The 14,334-nt window shown below is 57.4% G+C and overlaps 6 protein-coding genes across 6 annotated transcripts; 2 read left to right on the forward strand and 4 right to left on the reverse strand.

Moving 5' to 3' along the window:
• Positions 1-181: 181 nt before the first annotated feature.
• On the reverse strand, positions 182-1,002 carry MFIFM68171_10898 (mitochondrial 54S ribosomal protein bL19m; the record flags this gene model as incomplete). Its single annotated transcript, XM_071066317.1, has 2 exons — positions 182-771; positions 843-1,002. 2 exons carry the CDS (start codon positions 1,000-1,002, stop codon positions 182-184), a joined length of 750 nt encoding a protein of 249 aa, XP_070922418.1.
• A 293-nt stretch (positions 1,003-1,295) lies between these two features.
• MFIFM68171_10899 (uncharacterized protein) lies at positions 1,296-2,551 on the forward strand (the record flags this gene model as incomplete). Its single annotated transcript, XM_071066318.1, has 2 exons — positions 1,296-1,413; positions 1,494-2,551. The coding sequence occupies 2 exons, from the start codon at positions 1,296-1,298 to the stop codon at positions 2,549-2,551; spliced, it is 1,176 nt and encodes a 391-aa protein (XP_070922419.1).
• Positions 2,552-2,647: 96 nt separating this feature from the next.
• CYS17 (Cysteine synthase 1) lies at positions 2,648-3,826 on the reverse strand (the record flags this gene model as incomplete). The annotated part of the gene is made up of 2 exons (XM_071066319.1): positions 2,648-3,645; positions 3,703-3,826. The coding sequence occupies 2 exons, from the start codon at positions 3,824-3,826 to the stop codon at positions 2,648-2,650; spliced, it is 1,122 nt and encodes a 373-aa protein (XP_070922420.1).
• Positions 3,827-4,235: 409 nt separating this feature from the next.
• On the forward strand, positions 4,236-6,595 carry MFIFM68171_10901 (uncharacterized protein; the record flags this gene model as incomplete). The annotated part of the gene is made up of 2 exons (XM_071066320.1): positions 4,236-6,156; positions 6,210-6,595. 2 exons carry the CDS (start codon positions 4,236-4,238, stop codon positions 6,593-6,595), a joined length of 2,307 nt encoding a protein of 768 aa, XP_070922421.1.
• A 204-nt stretch (positions 6,596-6,799) lies between these two features.
• MFIFM68171_10902 (uncharacterized protein) lies at positions 6,800-7,986 on the reverse strand (the record flags this gene model as incomplete). Its single annotated transcript, XM_071066321.1, has 2 exons — positions 6,800-7,858; positions 7,930-7,986. The coding sequence occupies 2 exons, from the start codon at positions 7,984-7,986 to the stop codon at positions 6,800-6,802; spliced, it is 1,116 nt and encodes a 371-aa protein (XP_070922422.1).
• Positions 7,987-8,971: 985 nt separating this feature from the next.
• Positions 8,972-11,362, reverse strand: MFIFM68171_10903 (uncharacterized protein; the record flags this gene model as incomplete). Its single annotated transcript, XM_071066322.1, has 1 exon — positions 8,972-11,362. One exon carries the CDS (start codon positions 11,360-11,362, stop codon positions 8,972-8,974), a length of 2,391 nt encoding a protein of 796 aa, XP_070922423.1.
• Between the last annotated feature and the right edge of the window lie 2,972 nt (positions 11,363-14,334).

Consider the following 14,334-nt stretch of genomic DNA (forward strand, 5'->3'; position numbering starts at 1 on the left):
GCTCTCTCGCCGAGCGTCTTGTCTAAGGAGTTCTTGATATCACATCTTCCAGCGTGCGCGCAATCCCACAAGTTCCCACAAGTATATTCTATACATGGTATACACGGCTAGGAAGCACTTAACAAATCATGACCTGCCCAGCATCCCAACCTTACACCTTTACCATTAACCCACCCCTGCCTTATTTCTTCCCCTTGGCCCCCTTAGCCCCCTTAGCAGCCGCCCTCGCCTCGGCCGCCAGCTCCTTCTTCGACTTGGCCGTCGTAAACACCCTCCTGCTCTTCTTCCAGGCATACACCATCTCCTCAACACTGCCCATATCATGCTTCGGCTTACGCATATACGTCAGCCTTGCTCTCCTCGCCCTCTTGGGCCTCCTCTTGACGATCTCGATCCCGGCCACGTTCTTGTTGTAGATCTTGTACCACATCTCCACACCCACCTTGCTCAGGTGGTTGCGCAGCAGGATTGCGCTGTCAATGCCCCGCCGCCGGATCGAGAGGCACACGCCGGCGAACGGCTCGCCGCCGCGCCGGTGCGTCACCATGAGGATGTCGCCGACCTTGACCGCGTCGCGGTTCGACTTGGAGAAGAGCGCCGTGCGCGCGCCGGTCGGGTCCATCTTCTTGATCTGAGCCTCGTGTAGCGCGTCGAGGGGTTTCTTGGGCGGGGGCAGGAGGGTGGATGGGGTGCTCCCTGGGGTAGAGGCGGTGGATGGGTAGACGGCAAAGGCCGAGCGGATCGACTTGGTTTTGCGGTCGGTAAGGCGGACTGTCGTTTGAACGGTGTGGTTAGTCAGAATGATTTGAGTGTACGGGAGAAGAATGCGCGGGGAGGCTCACAGAAGCCATGCTCTGGTGCTGATGCTGTTGCTGCTGGTGAGTCGGGCGATGCCGTTTCGGTTGCCATGCTCCGGACCAGAATAGTCTTTTGCTGCCTCGCCCGGCGCAGGCTCGTCTTGAGACAGCCCAACGGCCGTCTTGCCAGCGGCATGACATTCATGGTGAGGGATTCGGGGCTGTCGTTTACTGAGCGAGCGAAGCAGCAGACGCTCGTTTCAGTCGATGCGATGGAAACTGAGGTTCAAAGATGTTGAACTTGCAGCCAATAGCTGGCGCCGATTGGACGCTGGTGGAGCTTTGAGATCTCTGGGCCCACAAAATTTTGGCACCAGCCAACCAGGTCAAGCAACGCCATATGGCAGCAGGGGAATTTCGGCGAGCCTCAGCCCTTTTGCAGGTCGCGCGCGGTTCATTAAGCTTCACGGCAAACATCAACTGCTTCGTCAAGGAGCCATGTTCGGCACGACAAGTCCCAGTGCCCTTCGGGCCGCCCGGAGCCAGACATGGGCGTCAATATCCAGCAGTGTTGGCGCCCAGAGGAGGTTGCTGTCGGCATCGTCAGCGCTTCGAGGCACGTATCTGGCATCGCAAACATGCGAACCCAACCTTCTGTCCTCGAGAGGACTTCGCTAACATGCCTGCTCTTTCAAGCGAGCGAAATCATTTCATTTCAATCGACCGGCTCGCGCCAGCTCAATGAAGACCTCAACACGTTTCGCGAAAAGTTCATCCTACCGACCTACCTTACCCAGGAGGAGCAGAAGAAGATGCACTCCCCCAAGTGGAAGGACAAGCTGCAGCGCGACCCTTTCCGGCTAGAGATTGACGGCGTCGTGCACAAGTTCTACTACGTCGACAAAATAACCGGCTACCCCAACACAAAAGAACTCTTCACGAGGATCCTCAATCGCATGAAGAAGCCCTCCTACATCGCCAACAACCTTATGCCATTGCTCCAGGGTCTCAAGCGTGCACAGCGCAAATTAGACCCGACCATGTGGCCCAAGATCGTCCGGAAAGCTGCCTTGGCTGGTTCCCTCGATACCGTTATCCGGTGCATACAGCATGCCGACAAGACAGGCTTCCGGCTCTCCACGTCTGAGACCATCAGCGAACTTCTCTGCTACATCCAGCAGCCCGCCATCGAGAATGACTTCAAGAGGACCAAGGTCGAGAGCGCGCTTAAGAAGATCCAGACGGTTCTGGATCTGCTCGAAGGCGAGCGCGACATCCACAAACCCACACCCGACTCAGAAGGGCGGTATCCGTTTTACCGGGATCCGCAGTTCCTAGCCGCGAGGTTGCACATGGCTGCCGCGCTGGCCGTGCACCACAAGGAGGGCAAGGACAAGAACGGGAGGGTGACAAAGTACGCCGAAGAGCTAGTAAGGCTATGGCCCGAGGGCGCCGGCCTGCTCGACCTCCAGCCGGATTTATCGTACAAGAACAAGGAGAAGATGGCATATTTGCTCGACCGGAACGAGTATCTCTGGGTTGCGTCGCCTATCCTGAACGGGCTGAACCTGGCGGCACAGGTGGTGGATCCCGGGTTAGCAATGCAGCTGCAAAACCGGGCCGACGCGGTCGAATCCGAGGTCAGAGTAGCCCTCGCTGCCGAGGACCGCAAGAAGGGGGGAAGGGGAGAGATAATCTACAACAAGCTGTTCAACCCGCGGGCATCTCAGGAGGAAGCGGCCGAGGAAGACTAACCGAGGCTAGCATAGACGGAGTCTACGGGTATTGAATGTCGCTCATGTACATGTATATAGGTGTCTATTTGTAACAATATTGCGTTTGCTGGCTGGCTATGGCAGGACGATGTACTTTTGCAGATGCTCCGGGATGGCCGACAGCAGCTTCTTCGACTCGAGCCATTTTCTCGAGAATAACCTGTCGGCGTACCGGTAGGCGCCGTCGGCAAGGATGGTCACGACCGTGTGGCCTTTGCCCAGCTTCTCGGCCACTTCCTTCGCAGCCACCACGTTCAGGGCCGAGCTCGCCCCAAGGTAGAGCCCCTCCTCGTCCAGGCACCTGTAGACCATTTCAATGCTCTTCTCGTCACTAATGTGCAGGGACCCATCCACCAAGTCAATATCGGGCTTCAGGTTGTCGGTGATGCGCCCCTGCCCAATGCCTTCGGTGATGCTCGACCCCGTCCGCTCAATCAGTTTCCCGCCCGAGGTGATATACGAGTGGAGCACACTCCCGGGGGGGTCGGCCAGGAAGCTCTTGACCCTACCGCCCGATACATCCTTCAGATAGCGGGTAGTCCCCGCCAGCGTGCCGGCCGTGCCCGTGGCGCACGTGAAGGCGTCGACTTTGCCCCCGGTCTGGTGCCATATTTCGGGGCCGGTCGTCTCAATATGCGCGCGCCGATTCGCCACGTTGTCGAACTGGTTCGTCCACACGGCATTGTCGAGGCGCTCGGCGTGCCGCCGGGCTTGGTGGTTGTAGTTTTGCGGGTTGTCAAATGCGACGGCGGGCACGGGGTAGACTTCGGCACCCAGCAGTCGCAGAAGGTCGATCTTGCCCTGTGACTGCGTGTCGGGCATGTAGATGACCAGCTTGTAGCCCCGGCTGCGGCACACGTGCGCCAGCCCGATGCCCGTGTTGCCCGCCGTGCCCTCGACCACAGTCCCGCCCGGCCGGAGAAGCCCCCGCTCCTCGGCGTCCTTGACTACGTATAGCGCTGCACGGTCCTTGACGGACCCGCCAGGGTTCATGAACTCGGCTTTTCCGAGCACTTCACAGCCTGTTTCGCGGGAGAGGCGGTTGAGGCGGATCAGAGGCGTGTTGCCAATGGCTAGCATGAGGCAGCGTTAGAGACCCGAAGAAATTGGTTTGCAGAGTAACCTGTTACCTCCAGTCAAGCCCTTGGCTATCCCTTGCGCTTTCGACACAGCAATGAGGTGCTGGCTGGGTTCGGCCGCCGCGGCAAAGTACCGTGCGCTTGTAGCGAAGCTGCGGGCGCCGTGGCGGAACATGTTGGGTGAGATCTTGCGCTGCTGCTTGGTGGACCGTGTAGCTGGGTCTTAAAAGGTTTACACTTGTCGAATCAACACGCGACGGAAGTCGAATAAAGAGTTTGCAGCGTCAATGGCTGGTCGGGCGCTCGACAATGGAGGCAAAGGACCGGCCGGTAAACCGGCGAGAAGTGGGGCTCTTCGGTGTCCGGGCCGATGGCGCAATTCAACAGGGAACGTGGGCGTTTCCGAGTTTGGAAGCAGCTTTGCCGCCGGCAAAGATGCCAAGAAATGCCCGCCCCCTGCAAACGCGAACGGTTCCACCCAGATTTTCGGGACTCTACAATGTATTTTATCACCCGAAGCATGGCGACCCGGGATTGAAAGCACAACGTTTCCAGTTTGAGACGCGGTTCAGATACCAGTCGGCATGGCGACTGACGATGACGAGCGTAAGATGTCGTCGCTGGACGAGCTATCTGACCCGGGAAGCACGAGCAGCAGCGATGGCGAAAGTGACGCGGGGGCACCCGAGAAGGTGGAATGGCTCGTCACGTCGCGCGCGAAACGGTCGACGGCCGGAAACCGAATGAAGTCGATGCTTGCAAACGAGGAACCCGCTGCAGAAGACTCCGATCTCGAACTTCTTTTTGCCGAGGACGAAAACGATGCGGGGTTCACCGACGACGAGAACGATGACGCGTCGGACGTACAAATGGATTCGTCCTCGGACGAGGAAGATAAGGAGGCCAACACCGACGAGCTGGAAGGGGAAAAGGAGCTGGAGCGCCAAGCTCGAGAGAAGCGGATGATGCAGCGGAAACGAAAAGCGCAGGAGGCCATACCCGCCAAGTTCAGAAAGAAGGTCCGCATCGAGCAGCCTGTCCGACAGCCGCGGCCGAAGAAATCCGAAAGAACAAGCTGGCTCCCGTCTCCAGCCGACATGCCCACACGCGCTTCGGAGCGTCAGACAACCAGGATGAGCAAGCAGCAGCTCCACCAGAAGATGGTTACCGACGAGCTCAGGCGAAGGAAACAGCTCGAGAGGATGGAGAAGAAGGCCAAGATGTTAGAAGCCATGAAGAAGCCGCCCATGACACAGGCAGAGCGTCTGGCGGAGGCAGCAATCGTCGAGAAGAGGAACTCGAAGAGCCTGAACAGATGGGAGGAGGCGGAGAAACAGAGGGAAGAGGAACGCCTAAAGAAGATTGCGGCGCTGAACAGCCGCAAGCTCGACGGGCCTGTGGTGACGTTTTGGAGCGGCATCCAGGAGTTGCAGGAGGGCCAGAGCAAGCACGTTGGGAACCTAGTCTCGATGGAGGAGAAGGCGCCACGGAAGAAGAGACAGTCGGCTGCTGCTGCGCTGGCAGCCAAAGAGGCGGACATAGTCGGCGAACCATCCACGCCCACGACGCCAGTAGAGAAGACGGGCACGAAGACCGCTGATGAACCGCCGGGCCTCAAGATGGAGAACCGAGATGGTCCCGCTCTATCCAACACAGAACCAATCCCACGTCTAGACTGTACCACGGATTCCCCGGCACAAGACGCATTCACTGCGACACCAGCATCAGCAGCACTAGCACCAGCATCATCAGCAGCAGCACCACCAGTACCAGCAGCAGCACCACCAGCACCACCAGCAGCACCACCAGCAGCACCACCAGCAGCACCACCAGCAGCACCACCAGCAGCACCACCAGCAGCACCACCAGCAGCACCACCAGCAGCACCACCAGTATCAGCAGCACCAGCACCACCACCACCACCAGCAGCACCACCTGGGCCCCCGCCTACACCAGCGGCGATGGCACCTCCGCCTATTCCCCCGCCGCCGGATACCAAACCGGCCAGTTCAGGAGTGCTTGCCGCGCCTGTTCTTGCTCCGCCAGCAGGCGTATCGCCTCCGATGCTAGGAGGACAGATGCCCATACTGGGATACCCCCACGCAAGCGGCAAATCCAACGTCCTCGCGGCTCCGAATACATCACATACCCTCTCTCCACTCTCTATGCCTCCTTCAACACCGATTACCACCTCCGCCGCTTCGCCTCCACCAGCCGCCACGACATCTACCGCAGCGACTCCCGCACACAAAATCACCGTTCCGCCTCCTCCACTCCCCGCAACCCCTATCACCCCGCTGCAACCGGGCCAGGGAATTGCGCAGCCGTCAGCGACAAAGCCGCCTGACGCCCCGCAAGAACCACCTGCCACTGCTTCTGAGCCTCTCCGCGAAGGCAAGGTAACCCGCAGTTGCATCATACTCCAGAACTTTGACGAAACTGCCATCAAAGACCGGCAGGTGCAGACGCAAATCTTGTTCGGAAGGAAAATGAATAAGCTCGCTAGTAAGTATCCTCTCATTGTTACGACCTTACTTACATATTGACAATTCCTGCAGAACCGGCCCATCCTCCTCTCTGCGTCATCACCAACCACCCTGCCAAGTACAGAGACCCCAAGACAGGGTTGCCGTATTACAACGGCTATGCCTACCGCGAGATTCAGCGCGTATACCGTGGGGATTATAAATGGAGCCGTCTTCTCGGGGCGTGGGTCGGCAGAGGGGACTATGCCGCTCGTGGTACGCCGGACTGGTTTCTGGACCCATCGAAGGCAAAGGTACCAGCTGAACCGGTATTGGCCCCTAAAGATGAGCTTGACGGGGAGAAAATGGATGAAAAACAGGAGCAGAGGCCCGCGGATGAGCCCAGGTTAGAGCCAATAGAGGGGTTGAAAGGAGCCGCAGGAGCTGAACCGACAGCCCCTAAATCAGCCAGCACATAGTTAGCGATCAACATGCCGTTCCAATACAAGGGTATAAGTGCACGCCGGAGCCGGGTTTAGACGTGTACAAGTCAATTAAGAGGAAAACGGGTGTGGTATCATGATTTAGACCCAAACGCCGCTCCGAACCCGCTATTGCTACCTGTGTTCCATTCCCTGAACTCAAAACGCCAGCCAGTATGGGAATCAAACCTACCCATCGTTTCATGATTCGTCCATCTTATCTTGCTCACCGGCACCACCACCAAGCAGAGTAACCACCTTCTCTAGACTCTCTACCTCCCCCCTGGCCAAACTCGGCCCGCCACCATCCCATTCGCCGTCCCTCACCTCCCCATTCTTGCCGAACTCCAGCCCTCGCACATTCTCCAGATGCTTCCGCGTCGCCGTCTCGACATACTCCAACCTCTCCCGCCGCCAACTCTTCTTCCCGCCCTTGTCAACGCTCTCTGTGTCTTCCTCGTCCCCAGCAGAGCCAGCCAAATCGGGCATGATCTCCCTTAGCGAGGTCGACAGCTCTCTCAGAGCCTGCAACTGCGACAACGAAAATGCCGTCGTTGTCGTAAGCGGCGTTTCGGCATCCCCGTCGGTGAGTTGGCCCTTGTCGCGGAGGAAGCGGAACGGCTGCTGTTGCTTCTCTTTCCCGTCCCTATGCCCCTCGCCTCGTTGCTCCTCCCCTCCAGCAGGAACAGTCGTCTCGGCCTTGATCTCCGCCCCGGCCCCGACAAGCCTCCTCACCTCGCCCAACAGCGCCGCATTCCTCGCCCTTTCCGCCACAAGCATCGTGTTCAGCCTCTGGCTCGCCTGCAGCCTCCTCCTCAACCGGTTGACGCTCTCCACAGTCAGCTTGCCATCGTCGCCCCCTCCCCCAGCAGCAGCGGCAGCATCTTCTTGCCCGGGAGCAGGGAACTCCAACCCGTCGTAATGGCCCAACCTCATCCACCCCATCTCCTCGGCCTTCAGCGTCAGGATATTCCGCAGCACGTAAATCTCGAAGCGGTCAAAGTTCTTGTCGATGCTCGCCCAGAGCAGCGTCTCCAACTGGTGCGTCCCCGACTCCACCTCCTCGCGGTGCATCCGTGCCGCCAGCTCCTCGGGCGTCTCCCCGCCACCATTGGCATCACCATTGGGACGGCCGGCCGAGTACTTCGACGGCCTGAAGCCCAGCGACGCGGGCGGCGCGTTCAGCAGGCCCTGCTCGATGCTGTGCAGCGCACGTTCGGCGAGGAAGTTCACCGCGTTGATTATCTCGTCAAGTAGGGACTATAGTGGGAACGGAACATATTAGTTTCTGTGAGGAAAGAGAGAAAAGGGGACAGGGGAAAGGAACCGACCACTGGCGGGTAACCAAAGTGCTCTGTTAGGAGCTCTGTGTCAGATCTTGAGGCCATGGCTGTGGTTTTTCCGAGATATGTTTTGCAGTGTGAATATGGTCCTGCATTTGGTCACGGCAATGATGCGACGACGCGCTCCGTCTTGGAAGTGGAATGCGAAATGCGCGTCAAATGCAACAGTGGAGGGTAAAGTCGGCTTATCTTAAGGGTTAGGGTTGTCTATGGAGGCGAGGTCGACGTACATAATAATCACAAGACGGCGAGGCCACAGCTCTCATTACCCAACCTTGCTCTCCTTCGGAATGACGAGTCGCTCGGTATGTTCCTGGATATTTTACGTTACCCGTGGTGGTCTCTCGTTGCCTCAGCACTTGCAGGCCACGTTCCAGGCCGTACCGTCTCACCAATAGCGACACTCTGCAACCAAGCGGCTACACCGGCCAGAATAGAGTAGATGATATGTATTATGCCACCAGGACCACAGCCGCCCATCTTTCCATATACTCGCACTATACACGTCGACATTGCTGAGATTGTCCTTTTCCTTCTTCCCTACAGCTAGCTAGCTGTAAGCAGCATCAACCCATGCACGCCCTTGATCCTCGATCCCGCCAGCCGATCCAATGACATTTTCCTTTCCATGGAGTTCCTTATAATCCTACCCGCACACAGACGCGGTGTCAAGGCGAAAATCGAGCCTTTCTTTCCCAAAACATTTCCTTTCCCATCGCTCGTCCCTGCAGGCTCTACACCTCTCTCCCCCAAACTAATTTCTCCCGTCGCGCAGAGGGGAACCGTGACCATTCCCGGGATCAAGTGAAGCGAGAACCAAGACAAAAAATCCAAACAGGGTACGGGCAAGAAACAATGCAATTACAAGGAATGGAAGAGTGTGTAAAGGAGCAGACGAAAAAAACGAAAAGGATGAGCACCAAAGCCAAAAAGTTCAACCAGACAATTACAACAAATAGCCAATTGTGTTCCCGGGATTTCGGTCCACCGCCTCCTACGCACATCCCCTCTACCCGAGCAGGTGGGGGATTTAGTTGGCAACCTCCTCCTCAACCCAGCCGTTGAGGTTGCCTTGAAGGCCGAGGCCATAACCCGCGCCCATGCCGCCGAAGCTGGCCTGGTATTGATGTCCGCGGCGCTCACCATCGCTTCCCCCGGCGCTACCGTGGAGGCTGTTCGGGCTGGCTCCACCGTTCTCGAAGCCAGGAGCCAGCACAGGCAGGCTCACAGCTCGATTGTGAGAAGCACGTGGGTTGCCTGGGGCGAGCAGGCCGCCAATGGTGGTCGCACCCGACGTGGCCGGGTTACTGATGTAACCGTTGGAAATGCTAGCCGACTGCTGGTGGCCAGAGATCGGGCCTTGAGGAACCTCCAGAGTAAGACTCGGCTCGTTAGGTGAGGAAGCAGCCGTTCCAAACAGGGCCGCTTGGTGAGCGGCCAGCGCATGGTGTTGCTGCTGCTGTTGCTGCTGCGCCTGTTGAGAGACATGGTTTAGGTACATGGTGAGGGGGTTATTTGACGTATTGAACAGCGCAGCGGCGCCGGTAGCACCAGCCGTGCCAGTTGGGGAGTTGCCGTTCTGGGAGCCGTTTGCAGGCGGCGAAGGGACCTGTTCACCACGTGGAGACTGGGACTGCTGCAACTGCCGCGGCGGGTTACCACAGCGGTCCTTGCCGAAGTTCACCTTGAACTTCCGGTACTCTTCCTTCCCCCTGACCGCCTCGATGGCCTTGATTGCGTTCGCAATGTTGGTGAAGTTGACGAAGGCACAGCTCTTCTCGCGCAGCGTATTAACAAGCTCGATTTCGCCATATTCGGAAAAGTCCTGTCTCAGCCGATCCTCGGTCCACGTCTCATCGAGATTGCCGATGTACACATTTCGGGAAGCCCCGCCACTAACAGCCAGGGCAATCGCGGGTGGGAGTGCGCCAGAATGCTTGCCCCAGCCAATCTTCAACCGGCGGTTATGGATCATTAGCCCCTGGAGATTGCTCAGCGCGTAGAAGGACGCCGCAGCTGTGGGGTCGATGAACGTCACGAAACAGATGTGCTTGTCGGGAATATATCGAATGTGGTGCAGCAGACCTCCGCGGACGACGTTGCAAATCTCCTCGATCGTGGTCTCGGGGTGGATGTTGCCAAGGTAGATAGTCCGGTTGCCCAAATTGCTGATGCCGCCGGCAGTGGTGGCCACGGCGGCAGCGGCCACCGACTGCTGAGCCAGAGCATTTGAGATGAGATCACGGTCAGCGCCCGTCAGCATGTGCGCATAGCCAGGAGCGATTCCAAGGTACTGGGCGGCGTTCTGCTGCTGCGTCTTGGAGACGTAGGCACAGCGGTCCTTTCCGTAGTATACGCGGCGCGGTGACTGCCATTTAGGCTCCTGGGGAAGCTGCGAAACAGCCTTGATAGCGTTGGCAATGGACAGAAAGTGCACGAACGCGATGTTCTTCTCGCGCACAATCTTCACCGTGTCAATGGCGCCGAACTTGCCAAGGTCCTCGCGCAGCTCCTCATCGGTGATATCCTCGGGCAGGTTCCCAAGATAAACGTTCCGAGAGGCACCAGATTGCTGCACTGCAAGGGCGACCGAAGTCGGAACCTGCGATGGTTTGCCCCAGCCAATCTTGATGTCCTGGCCCTTGATGCAGAGCTTTTTCAAGATGGCATCAGAGTGGAAATGCGTGGCGGAGCTCGCATCCAAAAACGAGATGAAAGCGCAGTTCTTGTCCGGGAGCAGACGGACCGACTCAATCTGTCCGCTGCGGACATGTCCCAAGATCTCCTCGGCGGACGTGTCTGGAGGGATGTTGCCCAGGTACACGGTGCGGCTGGTCCCGGTGACCATGCCAGGGCCCATGGACACGGGCGACGTTGGCTGCATGGAGACCTGGATCTGGCCCGCCACGTTGTTAAAGGAACCGGTTGGAGATTGGGGCGAGTAGAACTGAGGCGCGCCGTAGGCTGAGGGCGAGACAATCGACTGATACATCTGGGGGGAGATGTTCTGCTGCACCGGGCTCGACGCGCCGTTCTGCTGTTGCTGGATATTCTGCTGCTGGGCCTGCTGGAAACTGTTTACGTTCTGGAAATGCGGGCTCGCGAAGGCGGCAGGCGTCCCCGGTTGGAACGGGCTGCCCAGGAGCAACTGGGAAGGGAGGAGCGGCGTGAACTGCATGTCGAAAGCGGTGCCGGGGGTAGTCAAGTCAGCACCGTTGGCATGCCCTTGCTGGTGAGGTTGGATGGGCTGCGTGTTGATGGTAGGAATGTTTCCGCGGCGAGGATGCCTGTCGGCAAAGCCAGAAATGTTGGACGTGAAGGCGCCGTGGGAGAAACCCGTATCGCTATTCGAAGGCTTGGAGGCGTGGCCAAAGCGGCCCGGGGCGCTGGGCCCGGCCTGATGACCAGACATATCCTGCATCCCGAGAAGATGCGGAGGGACAAGACTGTCCCGCGTGACGTGAGATAGGACCGCCGTTTTGAAGATTTAGACGTGCCCGGTAAAAGGCACGGGAGGCAAGGATATGCCGTGCTGGAATGCACCGACAGTCGCACAGGCAGAGAGAGCGCTCAATGGGATCTCAGAGCATGTACGGCCCTATTCAAAGCCGTCTCAAGTTCCCTCCCGCTTGAGTTCCGCTGTGGGACGGTTTTGGGGACTGTTGCAGCAGAACCGGGCACTCGCAGTCCGGACGGTAGGCCGGTCGAGAATCTAGGGCGCGAGAAGCCCGAGGATGTCGAACGTCCTAGGGAGGCAAAGAGGCCGAGGAACGGCGCGGAAAGTACACCAGCAGAGACTAGATTCCCAATAAAGAAATCCTGGCTAGCCAATGCGCTCGATCTCTTTCAGAAGGCCGTTTTCCGAGTACAGACAGTCGACAAGAGAGGAAGTCGAGCTGGCGGAACGGGGAGCGTCTTCCTGCGGTCCGGACAAAGAAGGATCGGTCGTATTAAAATTCTATCGGCAATTGAGCGAGCGTTTCTCAAGCGAGCGTCGAGAAGAGGCAGGATTGGCGTCAGGCACTCGAAGCCGTCGTCCGGACGAAGGGACCAAAAAACTTGGGCAGATTCGCGTCGACGGCGAGCTTGTCCCGGGAGTGTGCACCAAATAATTATTATCTATAAAAGAATGATAGGAAGGGAAAAGAATCAACGGTACGTCGGGTAGGTCGAGGTTGGGGGTGGCACGACAACAAAGTCGAACGAACGAGGGTGTGGTGCAGATAAAAGAGCGGAGGGAAAAAAAAAAGGAGGTGAAAGATTGGGGCCAAGGAGGAGACGAAGTGAGGTGGATGAGCTAGAGTCGTTTTAATTGCTGCGAGCAGGGAACCGTGGCCGTTTTAGCGTGGTACTTTTGTGCTAGGTCTCTCCTCGGTTTCCCTCCGGCGAGAGAATGCCCCGGCCGTGTCCAGCACGCGACCTTGTAGCGGGTACCGTTCAGAGTCGCCCTGCCAATCAGCAGGCGCCTTCGTTTGCCAGAAGGCAGGGTGTGCAATAATGATCCCCCAATCTGGCCCAATTCTTTCCAGTCCTGTGCTTCTTTAGACCACCCATTGCCTGTTCCTGACTGCCAACGCCATGCGGGCTGTGAGACGCGATCGAGGTCCCAGTCTGGTCGTTCTCCTTCGAGCTCCCTCGCGGCACCGGCCAGCCCGACCGACGGGGCCCGGGTCGATACCGGGTATCCTTCCCAGCCACGGGTTCCTGCGACAATGCCGCTTACAGGAGCACCCTGCATCGTCCTGGCGGTCCCAGGGGCATGCGTGCAACCCGGTGCACAAAGGATGGTGGTCAAAGGGGCACAGGGCGACGGTAACACTCTGGGGGAGGAAGCACATTGAGTTGCGGGCCGTGTGCTACCACAGCTCAATCCCATCCCCGTGATAGGTTCCCAAAAGCAATATACGCTGTGACTATTCAACAGGACCGAGGGGTCATTTCCCGTCGCTTGTCATGTAACCTCTGGTCGAGGCGTCTTGTTTAACCGTCCCAATTTCCGATTGGATGTGAATTTCCTTTGCCCATCGAGATCTTCATCTTGCTGACGCCTTGTCGTTCAACGTTAACTGGTGCGCAGTTGAGAGCGGTGGTGCCCTTGGCTTCACCCATCAACAACAGAGACAGCCGCAACAGAGACAGTCGCAGGAGTAAGAAAGACCAGGCCTCGTTTTTTTTTTTTTTTTTTTTTTCTCTGCTCTTTTCGGGCTTTCCCCCTTAGAAGTAGGACCGAAGGGGTATTGTTCGGCATTTCTCACAATCTCCTGTCAGCATCACTGCTTTCCGTGATACCTAGCTCGCCGCGCACATCACGCTCCGGCACCAACTTACCACCCAAGTCGGGACCACGGGGAATCTCGAGGCGAATTGGGGCAGTGTTCAACCTGGTTGCAAGGACGTCTCAGTGTCCACCCAAAACCGCACTACTCAAGTAAAAATAGGACGACAGATTTCCGTTCCCCAGGCTTTTGAAACTGTCATGCAGGGGCTGGACGGCCCTGTAAACTCCGTATGAGTAGAGATATCATACTGTGCGTCAATCGCATCCGTCTCCCACCGCCTATTGGTTTCAGCATCTTGAAGATTGCAGAATTGAGCTCCGAGGTAGGGGGATAGGGAAAGATTATACGAGCGAATGCGCCTGTAATACCAACTCACATGCTTACTACCTTCATAGTTATGGACTGTAGGAAGCTGAAAGAATAGTCGAAAACTGCCGTATGTGACTACGCTGTGTACATGATCGTTAAGATTCTTCAAGGATGAAAACACGCTATCAGTAGCTTAAACCAGCAACAGCAGAAACCACGATCAGGGCAGGCGCTTTTGCAGCCGACATTCAGGATAGCCTCTCGGTGTCTATATCAAATGCGGCGCTCTAGGTAGGTGATAATGAGCCTTTAGCAGTCGACACAATTTGCACAATGCATCTTACACCCTTTATCCACTGACCAGCCTTCCAGGGGTATCGGCTGGGGACCATGGAAGAGAGCGATGACAACCGAATTTCTTGTTGAGAATCCCCCCCTAAAAATGTACTGTGCAACGCCGAAAAGGAGACTGTAGTGAAGCCTTATTGCAACCGGGGAAAAACGAGACGTCGACATCAGTCAACCAGATTCCTTGTTTATTACTTCCCAGAGCACCCCCTTATCCTCCCTAAGAGCGTGTGGGCAGAGCCTTCTTGCAGACACTCAAGATATCGAAAATGAAACGGGCAATTGCGAAGTTTCGCTCTAAGTCCGGCGCAAAACATAGGCCGGCCGGCCCGGCCGGATGATGATCGACAGCAGGCATATCATCGTTCGTTACACGCAATTCCCAGGGGATTCAGAGATTCGAGCCCGAGGATTCGGCTCTGCCGCCTGGATCATCAAAAACCACCAAAAATTTCGG

Source organism: Madurella fahalii (assembly GCF_045866475.1).
Source record: "Madurella fahalii IFM 68171 DNA, scaffold_6, whole genome shotgun sequence".
Lineage (NCBI taxonomy): Eukaryota > Fungi > Ascomycota > Sordariomycetes > Sordariales > Madurella > Madurella fahalii.